The sequence below is a fragment of the Lissotriton vulgaris genome, chromosome 8 (genome assembly GCF_964263255.1).
Source record: "Lissotriton vulgaris chromosome 8, aLisVul1.2, whole genome shotgun sequence".
NCBI lineage: Eukaryota > Metazoa > Chordata > Amphibia > Caudata > Salamandridae > Lissotriton > Lissotriton vulgaris.
In genome coordinates, this window is record NC_141696.1 from 653495183 (window position 1) to 653518492 (window position 23310).

General features: G+C 42.7%; 1 protein-coding gene across 1 annotated transcript in view; it reads right to left on the reverse strand.

Moving 5' to 3' along the window:
• Window positions 1-23310, reverse strand: part of LOC147697847 (zona pellucida-like domain-containing protein 1) — a 496253-nt gene that overhangs the window by 185540 nt on the left and 287403 nt on the right. The window contains exon 6 of the mRNA XM_086934524.1: window positions 14057-14154. Coding sequence (XP_086790650.1) covers window positions 14057-14154 — 98 coding nt within the window. The remainder of the gene's footprint in view (window positions 1-14056; window positions 14155-23310) is intronic.

The window sequence follows — 23310 nt, forward strand, 5'->3', positions numbered from 1 at the left end:
CCGTTCCTAAAGAGGAAAGAAAGAGAAGAGAGGGGTCACGGAAATGGCAGGGATAGTGCTCAGTGGAGGACTACCCTGGGTATCCAATTTGTTCGATATAATGACCTCACACACCCTTGCGAGTGTCATGCTTCATCATCGGCAATGCTCCTCGTCGGACAGGCAGTGCAATGTCCAACGGGCTCACCTCAAAGAGGGGCTCTTTGGCGGAGGTCTTTTATCCAACTGCCTATGGGTGAAGTGTGGGTGAGGGGCCAGAAGAGAGAGGATAGTGTGAGTGAGGTTAAAATATGGCATAAGGTACCGGAGATCAATTTATTCTGGTGGTCCCCTGCCACAAATAAAATGTGCTCAAGGACATTGGATCATTGGGACCAAGTAAGAGACATACTAATCTCTCTAACTCAGAAATGCAAGTGTTAGATTCCTTGGCTAACAACGGGACTATCACAATCAAACAGGCCGACAAGGGTGGGGCAACAGTCATAATGAACACTACTGATTATGACACAGAATGTCTGAGACAACTAGGGGGTAGGCACTACTATACCCCGATTCCATATAATCCCACTGAACGCCAGAAGACTTCCATCACAGGATTGGTCGAGTCGGCAGAATGTCAGGAATGGATTTCTAAAAAGGAGGCTGAGTTCCTTGTGAAAAAAGAACCTAGGGTGCCCTATTTTTACACCCTTCCGAAAATTCACAAAGGGACCACCCCAGTTCCTGGACGTCCGATTGTTTCGGGCATTAATTCTTTCCTAGAGCCCCTCTCGCAATTTTGCGACCACTTTCTACAACCTTTGGTAAAGAGAATCCCCTCTTATGTTCAAGATACCACCGATGTCCTTCGTCTCCTGGACAACCTACAGGAAGACATCCAAATTGATTTCCTCATCACCCTAGACGTGGAGTCCCTCTACACCAACATCCCACAGAGGGCCACACTAGGGGTGATAGAGAGGATCCTTAATACTGAGGAATGGACCTCCCCAATGCCACCCTCCTTCATCATGGAATGTGCGAGTCTTGCTCTCACTGAAAACTTTTTCGAATTTAAAGGGCAACATTACCATCAAACCCAGGGAACTTCTATGGGCAGCACTTTTGCCCCCTAGGTGGCCTGCCTGTACATGGCCAACTTTGAGGGCAAACACATCAATGTACCAATGAACCCCTACCACTCCAATATCAAACTCTGGAGGAGGCTCATTGATGACATCCTCATACTCTGGTCAGGGACCGAAGACCTCTATAAGGAGTTCTTCAAATGCCTTAATACACTCAACAACTACCTTACCTTTACCATTACTGCTTCTACATCCAGGATAGCATTTCTGGATCTTACCGTCAGACTGGAGGGGGGCAAGATCGATATCACTATGTATCGTACACCAATGGACCTCAACAGCTTGCTCCTCTTTACAAGTCATCACCCCAGGGCTTTGAGACTGAATCTTCCCTTTGGTCAGTTCCTGCGGGTTAGGCGCAACTGCACCAACTTAATAGACTACAAGACTGAATCTTCCATTCTATCCCGTAACCTGAGAGACAGAGGATACCCCACAAGGGAAATCTACAAGGCACGGAAACGGGCTCTTAATAACCACAGAGGGGCTCTCTTGGAGTATAATACCCCTACCTCCCAAGACAAAGATCTCTTGACCTGTGTGACTACTTTCTCACCAGTCTCAAATGAAATTAAAAAGATTATAAAGAGACACTGGCAGATTTTAAACACAGGTGATCTTAACTTGGCAATGGCAACCCCCAGATTTGCTTTCAAAAGGTCAAGGAATATCAAGGACATACTTGTCCACACCAGGCCTAAACAAGCTGAAACCCGCAAACAGACCACACTCTGGCAATTACCAACGTATTCAAAACCATCCAATTGACAGATTCGTCCCTGTGGGAACTCCGGGGCCACACTAACTGCAACACACCCAATTGCATTTACCTATTCAGATGCCCATGCGATCAGCAATACGTGGGCATGACCACCCGCCCAATCAAGATCCGCATTTCAGAACATAGTAGCAAATTCCGTTGCAAAAAAACGAATACAAAAATGTGCAGACATTTTTTAGAGCAAAATCACACTGCTGATTCACTGAGATGGCTAGTCCTCGAGACACCAAGCAACAAATGCAAACAGAACCTGTTTCAAAAAGAACAAAGGTGGATACACCGTCTGTCTTCTGATAGACGGGGGCTCAATGAGGACATCCCGTGGAGTGCGCTATAATCATGGCCCTTCACCTCCCTTATAAATTTACTGAATGATCCTGTACTGCAGTTATAGATTGATACAGCACCAATATCAGTCTGTCCAATATATATATATATATATATATATTTTTTTTTTTTTACCTCTCTCCAAGATGGCCGCAACAGTCACGGCAGAAACCATGAGAAATATGGGGTGGTACTATTGTCTACACTGACCACACCCCCTTCAATAATAATGAACAAAGATAACAAGTGCAAGTACACCATGACCCGGTACTTTGCCTCCTTTCTGTTATTCTAATATACGACCGACCACCACCAATGTTTAATAATATTTTACTTGTCCACCTAAACATTGGTTCCTTACCCCTGTCTAAGATGGCCACCACAGTCACGGCTCTATTCATGTGACAAACGGGGCGGGACTGTATCCGACACTGACCGCGCCCCCAACACTAGTTAATCTGGCAACAGACAAGGAAACACCACTATCCGGACCCGGTAGAGATGGGTAGGCATAACAGGCGCTGACAGAGGCAGACTGAAGTAAGTGTTGATCCCGAGGGTTCCCTTGCGCAAAGCCATCCACACGAGGGCACGTTCTCCCCCTGCATTTTAATAGCTGTAACGCCACATTAGTCTTATAGTTCGACGGGGCGCGATCACCAACTTCTCTCCCCCTCACCGGACCATCAAGCGGCAATTTCTGGGGCAAGTAGCGCACATTTTTCTGAATTATTGGGTTCTTTTACGCTAAGCCCGCAACACGAGGGCACGTTCTCCCCCTGCATCTTAACAGCTGAAACGCCGCATTAATCTTACTGTCTGACGGGGCGCGATCACCGACCCCTCCGCACCGGGCAATCAAGCGGCATTTTTCTGGGGCAAAAAGCGCACTTCGACTTTATTAGTGTTCATTACCATATCCTTTTTCAGTTAACGAACCACTCACTGGGTCTTTAAATTGAGGGGTCGTCTGATGTTTCTACCCCATAAGTAGGCATGGTATAGCTGCCGAATGAATATACCTCGAGCGGCCACATTACTGTTTGCATTATTAACTGAAGGGACACATAGCCCAAGCGCGACTGTCACATAGCATTTGTGGGCTTTCTAGATTGATCACACTCAATATAATCATCGTGATTTTTATAGCGCCCAACCACTGGATAGCTTTCACAGCTTACTAGAAACTATCAGGCACCTGTCCCAACCACCCAAGAAGCAGTTCTTCTGTAACCAAGCACTTCTGATTGTTCCCTCCTTAGCCTTAAACTCCTTTGGTTCCCCCTTGATGTCAGACCTACCGGGTACTGTTGACACCTACACACCTTGACCAACAGGTGTTTGTGATAGTAGTTACTGAATAGGTCCTGAAGAATTGCAGCCATTGTGCTTAGGCGAGAAACATGTTGACCACATAAAAAATACACTTTAGTCCTGGATCGTGACGTGGAATCTTACATTTCCTGCGATCACAGACTACGTCCAGATTTTATTTGTGGCAGGGGACCATCAGAATAAATTGATCTCCGGTACCTTATGCCATATTTTAACCTCACTCACACTATCCTCTCTCTTCTGGCCCCTCACCCACACTTCACCCATAGGCAGTTGGATAAAAGATCTCCGCCAAAGAGCCCCTCTTTGAGGTGAGCCCGTTGGACATTGCACCGCCTGTCCGACGAGGAGCATTGCCGATGATGAAGCATGACACTCGCAAGGGTGTGTGAGGCCATTATATCAAACAAATTGGATACCCAGGGTAGTCCTCCACTGAGCACTATCCCTGCCATTTCCGTGACCCCTCTCTTCTCTTTCTTTCCTCTTTAGGAATGGCCTAGTCATTCTTGTCAGTTGCTGTCCTTGGGGCTTTGACTAGGGCTGGACCTCCCATTCTCTTGTTTCCATGAATGGTAATTTGAGCCCTTGGATCCTATCCTGATCCACTACCTCCCCTTCTTTGGACATATGAATGAAGTGGCTGCCCATGACATTGACATTTAGTTTCGTTAGTTCTCTCCTTTTTACCATGCTGCTCCCCTCTATTATGTATTGTGGACAACAAATGTATATCTTGGATGCTGATTTGTTTTGCTGCTTCCAAAGGAACCTATTTTTGCTTAAACCTTGCTCTCATTTTCTGGTGGACATGTAATCCATTTTGTTCCCCATGCCTGTCTTTTTGCCTCAATAAAAAAAAACGGAATTAATCTTTCTAACTTTTCCTGTGTCACCCGATACTCCTTTCAACACTGGCAATGAGGAGAAACTATTCAACCAGTGCAGAGTGTGCCAGTTAATTTGTGTTGCAGAGTGGGATTCCTTCAGGTTGGCATTGCAGGCTGTTGTCAGCCCAGTATCTGCCAGTTAGGTATGTGCCATGGCAGCATGCTATTGTGGCACTGCATTGTTTTCAGGGCGTATTGTTTGGTGCGCAGAAGCAGATGATCACAGTACGGCAGACTTGGCCTGGCATTGCCTACAACTAGGTCAGGCATTTGTTATTTATGTATCGTGGCCATCTAGGATTGCCTGACATATCACAACAAGGTCAGACATTTACTGACTGATCAACAGCAGCCATTTTCCCTTGCCTGATGTGTCCTACCACAAGGCCAGACATTTGTTATTGAAGTACGGTGGCCATCATGGATTGCCTGATGTGTCACAACAAGGTCAGACATTTACTAATTGAACAACGGTGGCCATCCTACTTTGCCTGATATGTCCTAAATAAAGTGAAGCAAAAAAATAATAATTTTGCCTTGAAATTGTTTTTTTTCTTCTTTTCCTTCTAAAGTTTGTTGAGTTGGGTATATATAAAGTCATCCTGGTCCATTGAAGAAGTGACTCTTGGTTTTTACTGCATGTTGCGACTCAATTGTGTTGAACATGCAAGCCATTAACCCTCCTACACCATTCTTAAAGTCTCTTGTGGAACCAACCATTGCTAGGAAGAATTTTGAGCTTTCAATTCTTTTCTTGGAGCCATTGATGGTTTCATGTTCAAACCGGATAGGAAAAAGTGGGTATTTGAACTCTCCCTAGGATTTGAAGGTCAGGAGATTTTTGCTTATCTTCCGGTGTATGGGCCGGAGGCAGATGATGAACTGGATGAGTATGAGGAGGCAGTGGTTGGAAAAGCATTCTGTAGTATCCTGCATATTTATTGTAAGGTGTTTTACCAGCCCTGCTCAGCCAGTGCCTGAGCTCTGACTCATTGGAATGTTGGAGTCTGATGATACCTCGGAATGTTGGGACTGTGAGACAGTTGGTCATGGGCAGAGCAGCTGACAGGTAGCTCCTGGTGGGGCTCTGATATGCCATCTTAACTACCTGATGCCTTATACTTTACTACCTGTTATCTTTATGAATAAATCATCTTGAAATACTACCTTCCTGAAGGGACCTTCTTCACTACATATTTTGGTGACGAGGTGACGAACCTACAACTACAAGCAGATCTTTGGTACCTGACAAACAAGAGGACCTAGAGATGGCAAAATATACAGTAACTACAGTGGCAACTATCACAATTTTCGGAAGAGGAGGTATCCACAAGATGGAAATGTCTACGAACAAGAAACCAGAAGTATTAAACACAGAACTTCAAAGATGACTATATGGAAGAAAAAACAACTACAAAGAAAAGAAAAGAAAAGAAGACACAAAGAAACAAGTAAGCACTAAGCACTATGCCTTTAAGCCCCACCAGTGGCCTCACCATCGGTCAGCCCTAGCTCAGGCGTTCTGTGCTCATCTGTCTTACGCTGTTTGGGCTTTCATGAAACATCTACTTTACAGCCAGAAAATTCTTCTCTATCATGCTGGAGCATTGTCTGGCACACACACTACGACCCTTTTGCTTACAACTACAATGTAGCAAGTACTGGAGTAAATCTTCTGCCTACGCTGTGTGACCTTGTGCACATCTACACTATGTTAATTGGACTCTGATTCCTTCTACTAGTGATCCTGTCATCAAGTCCTTCACAATGCGGCTGTACTACATGGATGGGAATTACGTTTTTTTTTTCTTCCTACAAACTTCTTCACCAAGAGGCACAGTGCAAAGGCATCCAGGCTACATTAAAGTTTACTGCTGGCTCTTACCTCAATTCTACACCTAGGTTGCCTCAGAGAGTTCAACTACAGTGTCGCGTTTCGTGAATATGCGCCACTGTTTTACACATGTAGAAATATCATCAGTGAGGTATCTGACAATGTTTTCACACGTCATTTTGTTTTTCTCATGAAGAGAATCTCTTCAACATTTTGCCTTCATGCCTGTCGACTTCAAATTGGGCTGTCATCGTGGGATGTTTTAAGACTGACTTTTGGCTGACATGAAGCATAGATATATGTTCCCTTCATCATTGTCACGCTGGCCGTTTACAAACTGTTGTTTGGGGCCTTTTTATCTGAAGACAAACTTAGTGAAGAGTGTTTTTTTGTTGTTGACATTTTGACGGTCTCCCCTTCTTCTACTTTGTTTTGCCTCGACTGTTGCTGTTAAACCGTCTTTTTAGACAGTTTAAAAATGGGTGTGCATTTTACCTCAGATTAGATGCAGCGCGAGTCACCACTATTATCTTTGGTGATGTCATGCCTCTGAGTTCTCCGTCGCACGTTCCCTACAGAGTGATCCCAGTTGCTACACAGTTTTCTGTGCTGCTCTAGGGCGGTTTGGAACTTCTGCACACCGGGAGCCTCCCGGTACTACGTCGCATGCATGACACCGATCTTTGATCGTAGTAAGCACACAATCTCCGGTGCATACAAGAAAAAAGGTTTTGCCTTTCAACTGCTCCTGGGGGGAAACCTGTTAGAAAAGTAAGTGTTTGACTTTGGATTCTCTTTCCATATTGGGCAAAGCACATCTGCTCTGGAACTCTGGAACATTTCAGAAACACAAACATTTTGCTTACACGAACATAGGGTGAATTTCGAGTGCACATTATGAACTTGGGGGCAGATTTATGTTAACTGGCGCATCCCGAGGGATGCGCCAGTTAACATGCGCCACAGTGCGCCACAGCTACGCCACCCATGGTGCGCCGCATTTATGATGCGGCGCACCATGGGGCAAAAACAGCACAGATGCATCACGCATCTGTGCCGTAAAAGTGACGCATTGCTGGAGTTGCGTCGCAAGCGCGACGCAGCTCCAGAAATGCTCTGGGGGGGCCTATTCTTTCAATGCTGCCTCAAGCCTTACGCCTGCTTCAAGCAGGCGCAGGGTTTTGACGCAGCATTGCCCTGAAAGTGACTGAGTGAAATCTCATAGATTTCACTCAGCCACTTTCAGGAGGCGTTCCTGCGCAGGAACGCCCCCCCTGCGCAGGAACGCCTCCTCATGGCGCAGTGCTGTACAACGTGACGCATCTCCTAGATGCGTCACGTTGTAAATAGGGCGCAGGGATGCGCCACGTTTCTGCGCCGTTGCGTCACGCAACGGCGGCGTAAACGTGGCGCAAGCCCTTCATAAATCTGCCCCTAGGTTCTTACAGCCCCATACAGGGTGATCAGCAGTTTCTTCTTCAATTTTGGATTTTTTCCAGTCTGTGCATAAGAATCTCATTAGTCATAGTCCGTTTTGGATTATATTTTCAACGTTTCTTTTCTTAAACACTGGTGTGTGTCACAAGGCTACGGTGACGCTCGGTACTCCTGTATTTCTGTATTTGTTTCATTGTCGGAGTGTTTGGGTCTTTCCCACCTGTATATTCTTGCTCTTTGCTCTTTTTTCGTATTCTCCTTCCTGACTTTTTGCTTTGCCTTTCACACACTTTTCCTCGACATTCTCTCTGTCACTCCGTTGTTCCTTTCTTGCCATCTGTTCTTTGTTCACTCTCTTTATCTCTTCATCGTATTTTAAATTGTTCTTCCGTTAAAAGGAATGGGGATATATGTATTATCCTGCATATTTATTGGAAGGTGTTTTACCAGCCCTGCTCAGCCAGAGCCTGAGCTCTGACTCATTGTAATGTTGGAGTCTGATGATGCCTCGGAAAGTTGAGACTGTGAGACAGTTGGTCATGGGCTGAGCAGCTGACAGGCAGCTCCTGGTGGGGCTCTGATATACCATCTTAACTACCTGATGTCTTGTACCTGTTATCTTTATGAATAAATCATCTTGAAATACTACCTTCCTGAGTGAACCTTCTTCACTACACATTCTTTAACCCCTTCCATGCTCATGACGAGCTCAGCTCGTCATGCAGTACATTGCTTGTGTGCTCATGACGAGCTGAGCTCGTCATGAACAATGGGATTCAAAGAAGATCAGCACCAAGGATGAATTGCTGTAGCATTGATGTGGTTAAAACCTCCAAACTTGCTTGTAAGAAGAAGCCTTTATTTTTCAAGAGAGCATACATTTTCAGAATCTATCGAGATGTAGGTAGCCTCAGTATGTGTTCAAATGTGAATTTGGAAACTTTACAGACCAGTTACGCAGTGCCCGATTAGCAACTTAATGTCACAACAAAAAGGTACAAGAAAGACTTCCTATTTTCAAAAAAACACCATTGGATGAAACTATAGATGCAGCAAATAGTATTCAGGATTTGAAAGAATCTGCCATAGCAATCAGCAAAACGGATGACGTGGTTTTGTTCATTAAGGGAAGCAAAATCGGGAGACAAAAGAAAAAACTCAAATTCTGGCAGTAATTGCTATTGGTGTGGATCTAAATTTCACATAGCTTCTTCCAAACAATGTCCTGCAGTTGGCAAAGAATTTATTAAGTGTGGGGCCATTGATTATTCTATGAGGGTTCGTCATATGACTACTAAGAAAGGTAGTGTGAATCTGATGACCATGTGGAAGAATTCAAAATTGGTGTTGTAGCATTGCCTTTGCTAACAGGTTCTGGATCCAAAATCACAATTATGTCCAAACATATCCTTCACAAGGACAGTTCTAAGGATGTATTGTTACCACCTGATGGCATTCTTCAGGTGTATAATGGTATTAAAATTGATTTGGATTTTTTTAAAGTGAGTGAGTAAAGTGAGTGTACATTTGTAAAGCGCATGGCTACCAAAGGCCTCCCAGCGCTAAAGACAAAACAACACCAAGGCAGGCAGCCGACTCAGGGGAACAGCATAGTCTTTAGAAGTTTGCGAAACCATAAGTGGTTGGTCTCAAGCCTGATGTGGTCCGGCAATAGGTTCCAGCATCTTGCAGCAATGACGGTGAAACGCCGGCCCCCACTCCGCACTCGGTTCACTCTGGGAATGATGGCAAGATGTTTCTTCTCAGAGTGCAGTGACCTCGTGGGGAGATACCGGGGGATGGTGGCACGAAGGATCGGAGGAGCAGTATCCGAGAGAGATTTGTGAGCAATGCACAGTGCCTTGAATTGAATCCTTTCGGCAACTGGCAGCCTGTGCAGAGAGGAGATGTGTGGTTTAGCAGATTCCCGGTTATGGACCTGCATCAGAAGACATGCGGCACAAATTTGAACTATTTGGAGTTTGCTGATGGTCGTAGCCGGGGCTCCCAAGTAGATCACATTGACGTAGTCCAGCCGAGAAAGAATCAAGGCTTGTACCAGCAGTTTCCTGGCATTGAAAGGCAAAAGAGGTAAAACCTTTCTTATCATTTTGAGGATACCATAGCAGGCGCCTGCTACTTTACTCGCCTGTATCCCAAAATTCAAATTGTTGTCCAACCAAACCCCAAGACTTTTGATATGGTCTTTGGGGGGAGGCATAGAGCCTAGGATGTTTGGTCAAAAGGCGTTGGGTCCAAGTTAATAGGTTTCCCCAAGAACATAAGCTCCGTTTTAGCCGCATTCAGTTTTAAAAAGGAGCTATCCATCCATGCGGACACTCTTTCCAGGCAATTTGCCAGGCTGGCAGAAATATTGTTTGAGGGGTTAAGGGACACCACCAGCTGAGTGTCATCAGCATAGGTAACAATCCCCACTCCAAAGGGCTTGACTACGTCTGCCAAGGGGCGGATATAGACATTAAAAAGCGCCAAAGTACCATACACTTCAAAGGTCAAGAGGTGCGAGGGAAGATTTATATTTCACACTTTGGACCAGACATTCTAGGTTTGCACCATCAGGCTTGTTTGGGAATTATTCTTCATCCAGGGTTCACCTGCCAGGTTTTAACCATAACTGAGTGTAAATCTACAAAGGGGAATCGATAACATTCAGTTGTGTTTGGAAAAGCAGAAATACTTTTTCTATCGACAAATTAGGACTGTTGAAAGATTTCAAACATGTTATCAGAATGGAGGAAGGGAGCATTCCTGTGAAGCACAAGTTGAGGGAGGTGCTGTTAAGTGTGTATGTACAAAGAGTGGCTGATCGACCCTACAGAGTCCTCCTTAGGGCTGCCACGCATAGTAATTGCTCATGAAAGAAGAATTAGCTGAGGATGAGCATCTACCTCAGAAGATTACATCAAGACACTTGGGTGGATAGGTATTCTTTACCTATAATTGAAGAGATGATGTGGTCTGGTAGGAGTGAATGTATTTTCCAAACTAGACTTATACTTTGCATATCACCAAGTAGAGTCAGTGAAAGAATCTAGACATCTCACAGCTTTTGTCACACTAAGTGGTGTTTACCAATTTTGTAGGATGCCATTTGAACTTGCATCCACTGCTGCAGTGTTTCAAAGGGTAATGTGTGAGATAGGGAAAGGACTGAAAGGACTGGAGTGCTTGTCTTTCAGATGACATTTTGTTGTATGGCAAAGATCATGAGGTGTATATATCTAGGTTGGATGTGGTTTTGTCTCCTTTGGAAGAGAAAGGGTTGCAACTTGGGAGAAACAAATTTCGTTTTGGCGTACATGAGAAAGAGTATTTGGGCTATGTTTCATGTAAGGGCATTGGTCTATGTCCAGGGTTATTGAGGGCTATTGAGGAAGTGTAGGTTTGAAGTGACAAGAAACAATTGAAAGATTTTTTAAGTATGTGTGAATTTTATGAGAAATTCATACATAATTTTGCAACAAAAGCTGAACCGCTTCTTGTTTTGTTGAAGAAGAACATTAGGTTTGTGTGGAGTGAGGCACGAGAGCTGGCTTTTAAAAAGATTAAGGAAAGTTTGTTGAATGCATTTCTGCTCAGTTCATACACACTCAGTGAATTTCCAACAGTGACAGTTGATGCAAGTGGTGTGGGATTGGGACATGTACTATCCCAGGGCAGAGGGGGGCATGAGCACACCATTGCTTTTAACTCTCGTACCATTGGACCAATGGAAATACAGTATTCTGTCATTGAGCATAAGATACTTGCAAGTGTCTGGGCAGTGGAACATTTTAGAGCCTATGTTTGGAGTACAAGGTTTATATTGAGTTCAGACCACAAACCTCTTATATCCATATTGAGTGGGAGCAATGTCAATTCTACCAACGCCACAGCTAGACTTGTGAGGCTAAGTGTGAAGTTGCTGGGATATGATTTCTCTGTAGACTATATACCTGGTGAGAGTAATAAGAAAGCTGACTTCTTGTTCAGTATGCCAGTGTCAGGGGAAGACAATAATTAGGAGGTTGATTACCGACAAGATACTGAGTGTTTATGGGCCAAAGTGTTTTGGTTAGATAACAACTATGTCAGTGAGGAGGAATGAAGGTGCACTCGACTAGGATTTGGTGTTGGGGAAATTTGTGGGTATGTAAATAAAGGGTGGCCAAGAGAAGCACATCTTTCTGTTGAACTTAAAGCATATATAGCAAGGTTTAATCTGAGTTATCTAATGAATCAAGGTAATTGTTCCAGACTGACCAGTTGATTCCTCAAAGAGAAATTAGAGACAGACTTTTTACTATTAGTCACAATCAGCATTTAGGCATGAACTTGACAAAAAAAGATAGAGAAATATTGTCTAGTGGCCATTCATGGATAGGGATGTAGAGGATTGGGTTGGGCAGTGCGTGAATTCGATGAACTATGACAAAGGGTTGAATTGTACCTATGGTCATCCCTGAGTGTCCACAGAATGTATAGGAAAGAGTCAGGATGGATTTCCTTGGAGCCTGAAAGTTCACATGGTGAACGTCGTGGGAGAAGAGACCACTGAAATTCTTTCCTCAGGGAAAAGTGTTTGTAAGATTCTAAGATGTTGTTCTCTTATGAATCTGGACTGTTTTACTTTTCAAAATTATTTGTGAAAGCTTTTCATTGTCTATATTGAGTTCATTAGCTACCTCTTTGGGAGCTTACATTGTATTTATCTATTTTGTAGGATGTTATTTTCCATTTTGTTCTTGTTTCTGGTTTTTATGTATGTTTGCGGATTACTCCTACGTTTATGTTTACAGTATTTTCTTATAATGAGTTGGAAAAAGGGGAGGCGTGTTGCAACGTAACATTCCCTGCTCATGGCAGAACTGCAAGGTGTTGCTCGTGGCACCAGTGCTTTCATGGAATGTTGATGCCAGAATTCCATAGGTGCAAAAGAGCAACAGCAGAGGACGGTTTAAGGTGTGCTGAGCCATTGGTATGCGCTCAGAGCTGCCTGTATTGATTACTACTAAGTAAGAAATACATCTTTCTAACTTTTCGTGGGTTACCGGAGTCTATTTTTAACAGAAATGTACCAATGTATCATTGGAGTGTGATATTCCTTCTATCAAATTGCATTGAAAATGTATCAACCTTTTTGTCCGCAATTAAACATCGACAAAACAAAAGCTGTCTGTGAGGAATAGGTTCCGCTTTGTGAGTGGTAGCTGTGGGACTCAGAGGGAGCAGGAAATCATCTTGACCCCTACCGTGATGTCGCATAAACAATACGAACACTTTATTTTGGTGTTGAGGCTCATGTCCCTTTAAGAAAAAGGTATCCCAGCTCTTTGAGAGTGAAAATACAGACATTGACATGTTGTGTCACTTGCATTACTCCAGAGTTGCATTCACAGTGGTTCAAAGGCATTCACTGGATACATACTGCCTCATAAATGTTATTGTCAAACAAACTGTTGCAAGTTCTCGGGTATGGACATTTTGCGCTTTTCCAGAGGGATAGCTCCAATAGTAAGCAAAGATTTGGCTAGGCTGGATTTGACCCAGCAATAATACGTCTCTTCCAATAAGTGCCAGTGAGAAGAAATAGTTTAGCTAAGATTCACACACCAGATTCCTAAAACGCACCCCCAAAGATTTTCAGTCTGGCTACTTTGACAAGCTTTTAGTTTGTGTTTTGTGAAATGTTTTTACGTGGAACCCTAAATGTGCAGCTTAAATTCATTACTCAAGGATTACAAATATTAATTATAATTGTTATTATATAAACAAAACATTTATTAAAAAAATGCATGTTTTTTTCTTTCTTTTTTCCGTTTCAATTAGTATTTCTTATATTGTACAATGATTGATACAGAAGCTTTAAAAAAAACGTAATTGAATTATTTTATTATTTGTTTAAATTAGTAATAAATGTTTTAGCACTTAGGTTTGACCCTTACTTAGAGATATGTTAAGCTAATAAAAAATTAATATCTCCCCCCGCCCCTCCTCCCCTGATGCTGATGTTAAAAAGCGAAGCCAGGCAGCCTTATGAGTCATGTACAAATTGCATACATATAGCTTCTATAAAAAGACACAGAACATATGTGTAAAACACAAAGACAGGTAGATAGGCAGAATTCAGTACTACATTTGCATTGGTGAAGGTACTCTACATTTTTGGCCTGACAGTCCCTTACACAGTTCCCACATTAAGATGCATTTGTGATTTGTCATAATGGAAGAATAATACAGATAGTGATATACATGTTGCTTGTTGTATGACACAACTATATTAAATTCACAAATATATTAATTACCACATCATATAACATACTTATTTGTGAGATTTGTGGCCTTCACTTCAACAAAAACCCTTGTTTTCAGGTAGATTCCTGTTTGAGGCACTGAAAGAATCCTTGAGTAGTTGGAATCCTACAAAACAAAGTGAGTGATGCTGTCATTAAAAGGTACATTTAATGTATTATTTAGTAACCTTTTTGCTCAGGCCTAAATACAGCATTAGCTGTCCTTCCAGCCTCATGTTTTCTAAAAGATATCATATAAACATACATACTTTATAGGGGATCTGAACCAACACTCTTTAACTCTTAGTCTGTTGAAATGTAACAAAATATGCACCCCCCCCCCGCACCAGCAGATGGTATAGATCAACAGACCAGTCCACTGCAGCCATTGGATTCTTTCACTTTGAGTGGCTGCAGTTTTCCCTTGCACATGCACACATACACTGAAAAAAATAGTTCCCGAAGAATAGAACTTTTTAGGCACTTCACTTCCCAATGTCCGATAGACCATATGGATATTAGGGTTTCATCCTCTATTTCCATAACTCTCAAGAAATGTATTGTAAATTGCATTGTTGATTCCTCGCTACTAGCTTTGGTATATTTATTTATCCCTCAGAAAATAAGCACAAGCCATTGGCGTATATATGCAAATGTCTTGGATAAAGCCATAACCCCCTCAGCCACTTGTATCTGACCTATTTTAACTACTTGTGGAATTGCAACTTTTCGAACAAATTTTTCACCCCGTATTGGAGGCTGATGTCGCACCATTTTGGGAGGAATACTATTCAGCTTGTCAGAAAAAAGTCCATTACCTGGCTACTGATACAAAGTATTCAGGAAAAGCACTTATCCTCCTTTCTTACCACTATGCTTAAAAAACACTTTCATGCATACACTTTCAAAAACCGAAAATAAAACAGCCAAACTGGATTATCTAAATACCTTTGTACTTACCAGTGAGCAAAAGTTCCTATATATAGCAGGGTGCAATCACTTACTTTGATTTAAAAAATCAAGAAATGTATTGTAATCTGTATTGTTTACTCATTAATTAATTTGAAGCTGCTATGGAACTTAATTAAACATGTGAAAAACAAATGCAAATCCTTAAATTAGCAAAAGTGTGTATGCAAAGTTAAATATTCAACCCACTCCTGCTTAGCTTGGTGCAGGTCATTTGAAGCAATTGTATCAGACTTGAGTGAGACCTCTATTAACAACAGGTGGAACTACAGCTTCATGAAAGTGCATCAGGCCCAGATTGACTAAGGACATGCATTACTCTGTGTGACGCAAGTCATTGCAAGGTAAAGCTAGTGCTTAAATGGGATGTACTATGTCGAACAAGGGACCATTTGTGCAACCTTGTGTGAATTTGTAAACACATGCAATGCAACATATAGGCTTGCACTGCATTGCTGTAAGAAAAGGTCCCTTTTTGTATGTTCACCCTCAAGTTCTTGGACTCATGCTGCTGGTTTTTTGACTCTGAGAGTGCAGTGAGGCCTGCTAACCAGTCTTCAGTGCCAATAACCATAAAACGTGTATCATGAATCGTTTTATACCAGATTGGGATAACCTAACTTACCTGTAAGCCCCCAGTGCAGTGTACCCAGGGTATGTACGTTAGAGGGTCACAACAGTGATTGCAGCACCAGTTGTGACACCCTGAGTGTAAACTCTATCTCCCAGTCCATTGTTGCAGACTGGAAAAGCAGTTTTGAATGGCTAACCCTACTTTGGCATTTAAAGCAAAGGCAAAGCGTAGTGCTCCTTTGCAATATGTGTAACTCACCCTTATGGCAGGCCCACAGAGCCCTAAGGCACAGTTTAGCATATTTCAAACGTGGAACATGTATTTTACGTGTCCTGACAGTAAAAATGTGCAATTGTACTTTTTACTGGGGAAAGTCTTGGTTCCCCCCCCTGGCGAGTAAAATGATACATGCTGACCCCTCAGCTGGGCTAACTCCTCAACGGTGCAACCAAAGTTGATACTCCAATGTATCAAACAAATCCTTACATTAATTCCGACTAGATTCTTTAGTCGATAATAATGTACTAGATTGTGGTGTGCAATTGTTACAATGTTGTCACGTTGTTGCTTTTAGTCTCATTTTCCCTTATGTTTGCACCAAGATCCTGTCCCTGAGACAGCTTTCGGCGCTCTGGGAGAGTTGTGCTAATGACTCCCAGGAAAGGAGAAAATAGAACCCTGCACTGGAGAAAGGTGCTACCTCCCTCCATGCAAGAAGCCACACAGGTGTTGGGGCAAAAAGCAAACTTCAAAGAAGAAGCTGACTTCGAAGGGAAAATGGGTAACACTGTGTGAGAAGGACTGCTCCATTGTCAAGGTATACAGGCTGGTACTAGGAAAAAGAAAGGGGAAACCAGTTGCCAAACTTGTTTTTCAGGAACGTGAAGCCCCCTTGGTAACCACTCCTCTGGGTTGCGCAAGAAAGCTCCGGACACCAATAGAGGGGTTCAGCCATGTTGGGAGTGGGCAGAATGTGCATTCTGGTATAGCCAGATGCAGACTTCTATAGACTTGTTCATTAGGATGGAGGGAAATTAGTGGCCATTGGGTAGTGACCACATCTATCTTGGGGGCACTTTCTAAGCAGAAAATTGGCACCCCTGACACTTAGAACTGAGATCTCATCTGGACTAAAAGAAGAACCATAGAACAACTGCCCTGGTGCTCCATGGATCCCAAAAATAGTGGCTACACCGCATTAATACACCTGCTGAACCTAGAGGCTAGCAAAGTAGAGGGTCTGGATCTTGCTTGTGGAGAATTAATTTCCAGAACCCAGGTGAGGCAAGAATCTTCAGGAGTCAGTTGGCGGAACTCCTGTTCGCAACACAGAGTCACAACAGCTGAAGATGCCTACTGGGGCAAGTTGAAAGCCCAAATCTTTAAGCCACCACTCCTCTTTGACTTGCAATAACAGAGGCCCGGACCCAATGCTCAAAGTTGCACCTAAGTCTGCTGGAACCAAGAGAGTTGTTGAAGTACAGCTTAATCACCCAGAACATGACTTATAATCCAGGTAATACGGGTGACAGGTAGTCCAGTGGCGATTGGAATTCTGCCAGAACCAAGAGACCTTTGAGGGACATTGGCATGTGGCTAGCACCTCATCACCCCTTCTGTGTACCGAGAAGCAGCCTCAGGGAAACCCCCATTGACCTCATCGCATCCACAGCATTCTTGAGCATCTTCAGCATCTTGTATCCCTTTAACCAGGATCACTTCTGTCGGATAGGATTAACTTGCTTGGAACTGACCGAAGACTACTTTACCTGTTGAGGTAACTGTCTCTTAGGTCCTATCTGGCCCCCCCTGACTGGCTTCATGTCAGAGCTGATCATCAAAAGTAACTCTAAATGACTGCAATACAACTTGCCAAAGTTTCTACTAAAAAAGTTTCTAAATATCACATTTGTTGAATTTCCAAATGTTTGTTCATGGTTGAGTAAAGAGTGCATATTTACTGTACCGTATAAAATCCATATCTATTTTTCAAGTGTCTTGTTTCTTTTTCAATTGTATTGGTGCTGTTTAAATGCTTTACACTTGTTGAGTTGTGTAAGGCTTGCTGTTCAGAGCCACAGCTAACCAGGATTGTGCTAGAGTTTTTAACAAATGAAACCTGCTGGCCCTAAGGGAGTTGGTAAGTATATTACATCGTGAGGTCAGACATCCATACCATATAATTAGGGGTGGGTGATGACCTCCACTGCGCCGGAGGAGTTTACAGAGTTTTTGTTTCTCTCCGCCGTATTTGGAGCGCGAAGTTCGGCAAATAAACTATGCCAGCGAGTGGAGTTTATTTACCAACACGCACTCAACCGTACAATATGATTAATGAATGCCCACCCTGTATGTGCTGCAAAGAACGGTTAACATTTGTGGGTATTGGGGTGCTCTTATGCACATGTGGACTTTGAATCGTCCTCTTTTACTCAGGTATATTCAAAACAGTGAGCTACCAAATAAATACTCATTCATTAGGGCAGCCCTGAGGTAAATGGGTCAAATAAACTAAGCTCAGTGGCCCCGCCCCCTAAATCCTTCCACCCTCTTGGTGCTCTGGGCTGGTGGCAAGAGCCCCATGGTGGAGGGAAGATGCAGCTCCAGTGCTATGGAGTGAGCCAGCGCTGCTTCCAGTCTCGACAGAAGCAAAGCACCCTCCTCTTCCTCATGCTAGAGGTGTAAATGGAGTCTTCAACACTCGCAGGAGGACAGGAGCTGTGAGAAGGCAAGAGGTGTTGTTGACATTCCAACGGCACTGGAGTGTCCAGGCAGCATGGCTCAAGTCACTGGAGGGACGTAAAAGACTAGCCCAGTCGGCAGTCGAAAGGAGGAGCAAACATAGTCTCTGCCAGTCGACTGTATCTGGAGCTGCGGAGGAACTGGAGCGCTGCTGGTTCCTGCTGCCAGAAGAAGGACCTCTAAATGAGATTGCAAAAAAAAGGACCCTTGGCATCTCTGCAGCAGCTTGGCTTACCCTTGACCTAGAGAGCCTGTGGTGTTGCAGACATAAGTGGTGGATTGCATTTGATTACATTCTGCACAGAGGCACTTCCCTTTCAATCGCTACCACATCCTGGCTCAAGTTGTTCAGTCCGAAGGGCACACAAAGGTTATTTCTGCAGGCAGAGGACATGGCTTGGAACCTTTCACTAACTGGGAGAAGGAACACTGTACCTGGGGATTGGGCCACTAATCTCTGAGTTTCTGCATTAGGGCTCCTGCAGCTGCCCCTCGGTTGAATGTAGCACCTGGAAGCTGAGCGTGGGAGAGCTGGCAGTCTTGGTACTTGACTACACCTCTGGGGATGAACCGTGAGGTTGCAGCACCTGCCAGTGAACAAAGGCTACTCTTACACCTAAACAACTCAAGCTTAAAATGCACAGTAAGCTTTTTCTCCAGACCATTTCCATGGGGGGATAAACTACAGATATGCCTGATTCAAACAAAGTAATGTGGCACCAATCCCTGCTGATAGCAACCCTTAACATACAGAAGAGACATTAAAGTCCCCATGAAGCTAAAGTGGGTCCACAAGTTAACATGAACACAACACCCCCACCATCATACACTTCGCCGGGGGGCACTTCCAGTGCATCGAAACAGTGCTACTCATTCAGACTCCCAGAGAGTAAGAGTTAACTACACCAATGAACAAAAATCACTCTTGCCCGTTTTGATCCACAGTAGGAAGCTCTAGGCTGGTAAACAAAGGTACATTTTACTTCAATTGAAGAGAAATAATTCCTACCACATATGCCTGGACCACACTCATACACTGCCAACACACACACAACACCACTGAAGCACACACCAACGTAAGTACCATGACAAGAGCTCCACCATACTAGTCAGCACACAAAACACCACACTACACACCCACAAGCTTTCACCAAACACAGTCCATCGAGCAGTGTGCCTTAATAGGTTGTGAAATACTACAGGAAACCCCACAAGGATCCTTACACCATATCTGGATTCAGATTATAGGCCCTCTCTGTGCATACACATAAAACCCACTCCCTGGGGAGCAAATAGAAGGGGAGAGAATAACATTGAGGGACACACACTGCCACTAAGATGGCAGAACCTTGAATGTAGACTAGCGTTCTAGGTCCTTTTCGCAGCCCAAATGCTGTGGCCCCTCTTCTATGTTTGATGATTATGACTGCTACTCTTTGATCCCCTTATCCACCCCCCCTCTCCTCCCATTGGGTGAAACAAAAAACAGCATAACCTGGCCCCTTGTGCTGATTGACACGGCGCAATCGCAAATGAAATCTGTTACGAGCAAGCAGTTGTATGACATGCGTGTGCATAGCAGAGACGGCTGCTTCTAGGGCACGTGGAGTTTTCGAGTCCGTGGGGAAATAAAAGAAACACGGACCAAGGAAACATGGATGAGTGTTTTCTGCGATGGGAGGAGGAAATTAGAACCTTTGTGAATGGAGGTGACTTGCATATACTACTAACTGAGTTGCTATGCCTCAAGCACCCCTGCGTGGATGAAACCCTGCACAGCTAGTATTGGAATATTGGAACCTGCCCCCATTGCTCACCAATGCCTGGGTTTGTCGTTGGTCCATCTGAACTGTCAAGTGGGGGTGCTGCTTGCTGTGGGGGCATGTAGATGGCCAGCGAAAGATAAATGATGTAAGAGTATGCCTGCTTATCTTAAATGTTTGCCTCTGCTGTGTTGACCGCTACAATGCAGTGCTGGGATAGGACTCCGCAAGAGGCACTGCTGTGTTGGGCAAATGATGGTCCCAAGAAGGGGATAACAAGCTCAAGTGGTATGACTCGATTTTGTTCCTTGAATATAAAAGGAATTCAATCAAAGTTACAAAATGAGCAACTGACCTCACTGTCAGAAAATTTTCAAATAATCTGACTACAAGAGACCTGGGCAACTGATCCTTTTAGATTAGAAGGTTTTAAGGGATACTATATGCCCGCCATGAAAACAAGTAAATACAGAAGATCTTGTGCGGGTTTGGCTACTTTTATCTCAACAGAACTAAAAATGGAAAGTGAGGAGGAAGTACAAAATATAATTAACTGTCTAATAGTCAAAATATGTTAAAAAGAAAAACAGATGGGGATAGGCCCAGAGGGGGGTAACCTACAGAGAGAATTATTTTTCTTTATGGCTACCGCAGTATATAGATTAACTATAGCCATGGCATGGTTGGATAGAAACCCACCGGTTATGTAAATTTGGTGCAAACCTATTAGCTGCCTATAATCTAGAGGAACCTATATATGCACGGAAAATAGGAGAGGTAAGATGCGAGGCTTAAGAATCTGGGAGCCCATAGCCAGATGGAAGGAGGCTTTGGGTTCGCACTAAGTCTGTTGGTACTGTTCGTATTTGACTATTGTTAAAATGTATAGTAGTTGTCGTTGATTGCATTTTGCTATTACCCTTATTTTATTTTATTTTTTTTCTCTTCCTTTTAAACATTAGTTTGGTTATTTTTCCAATTGAAGATGTATTATGAGTAAGATGTACTGTATATATATAAAGTTATTGGTTGTAGAACTTGAAATGACATAAAATGTTAAATGTACAATGTGTGCAAAACAAAAAATAAAAAGATATTTAAAAAAAACCAAATAAATAAATCCCTCCTTCTAATAAATGTATACATTCACCCTGATTGTAGTTCAAGAAGAGCAATTGTTAGCAGCTTGACAACTATAATATTGCATCAACTGGAAATGATACCCAACCTGAGGTCATCATCACGGGCGGCTTTAATATGAATATGTTGTGGTTTTATGTTAGATACGATGAAGTTCAACAGCAGACCTAGTTATGGGCAATCCCACTTACTCCGGATATTAAGGGAGAAAAGAAAGGGAAAATTGGTAAGAATTTTTTTAAAGATTTAGAATCCTGAGGTCTAAGGGTGCTAAACGGACCCTTTCTGCAAGACAGACCACCTGCCAGTACTTATCAAGCATTGGGTAACAAATCTGGAATACACTACACAATAGCCTTGTTAGACTTATTTCAAAAGATTTTATCTTATCGGATTGGAGGAGCAAACGGGAGTGATCATAATCAACAAAGAATAGAGTTAAACTTAAACTGTATAATGCATGGAGAATATATGACACTTCTGGGAAACATAACTGCGGAAAACTATGAGAAACTTTACTAGTCAGAAACCTCCAAAGAATCAATCATAGCAACGTTGAAAGCGATGGTTGAAATTTGTTTTAAAGGAGATTCTTCTAACACTATTGAAAAATTGTCCCTCTTTACAAATATATTAATTTCAGGCCAGATGCAAAAAGATGGTAATGAAGATCAGAAGGGTAAAAAGTCAACAGCTTTGTATACAATGTCTTCTGAATGTCATCTATTAAAAAAGAGTGTAATAGAATCTTAAGAAATGTTAAAAACACCCAGGTAATCAAATCTACAGAGACAATTGACTTGGAATGAAAAAAAGCAAACAAAACAAGCACTATGGCCAAAAACAGTGTATACCAGCAAAAAGAATAATGCAAGGGACTTCTGGGCATTAATCAACAACTTGAATAGATCTAGTAGGACAGCTATATCTTCTGTTTTTCCTGAGTCAGAATGGGTCAAGTTTCTTCATTCACACCTTAATTTTAATCTAAGCATGGATTTGAATCCCGGTAAGGTCAATTTGAGTAGAACAGTGGGCAACAAGAATACTGAAATATCTAGAACTGAAAGTCAAGTATGCAAACTCATTAGGAAACAGGGAACTGAAAGCACCCCTGGCCCAAACGGGATTCAGCTGTCTTCTATAAGGAAAATGCATTAATGTGGGCCAGTTAACACTAGTATTCAATCAAGCATTGCAAACATCGACCATTCCTGATTCCTGAAAGGGTTCTATAATCTCACCTATTTATAAAAGTGGTGAATGGTCCCTACCAGCTAACTACAGATTAATTACACTGCAAGATATAGAAGCTCAGCTTTTTGCATCATTTCGTCTGAAAGAACTAACAGATTGGTTAGCAGAAAAGCACCTAATCCCACCTAATCAATCGGGGTTTTATACAGTATTAATATAAAAATATAAAGTGAAAAAACAACTGCTATACCTATGTTTCGTGGATTTTAAATCAGCTTTGTGTAAATAGGCAAATATCTTGTGGAGGAAATTGGAAAACTTGGACCCGGATTCGAATAGATAATGGCTCACGGCTATCAAGAAGAATAGATACATCCCCGGGTATAAAGCAAGGATGTGTTTTAGCACCGTATTTATTTTATTTATTTGTATCTGACCTTACAGAAAAAATGGACAGTGAGGTGGCTCACTCACCGAAATTGGCAGATAATCACATTTCAAATTTACTATATGCCGACAATGTTGTATTGCTCAGCCAAACAAAGATAGGGTTGCAGCAACTTATAAACAAAATATCAATGTATTCAATTAAAAAGAAGATGGTGATAAATGAAACAAAAACAAAAGTAATGGAAGTTCGCAATAGGGTATTGAGCCACAGTAAACATAAATGGTATTTACAAAGTCGGCAGTTAAAATAAGTGAAATTTTATAAATACCTGGTCATAGTGTTTGACAACAGGGGCTCATTTTCACTACACAAAACAGAGCTGACAAAAAGAAGTAATTGTTTGCTTATGGCCTTTTGGTCACTACATAGCTCTCTGGGTGGGCCAACCTATCTTCCATTACTAAAGGTTACCAAAGCGAAATTATTGCCCAGCCTTACCTATGGAAG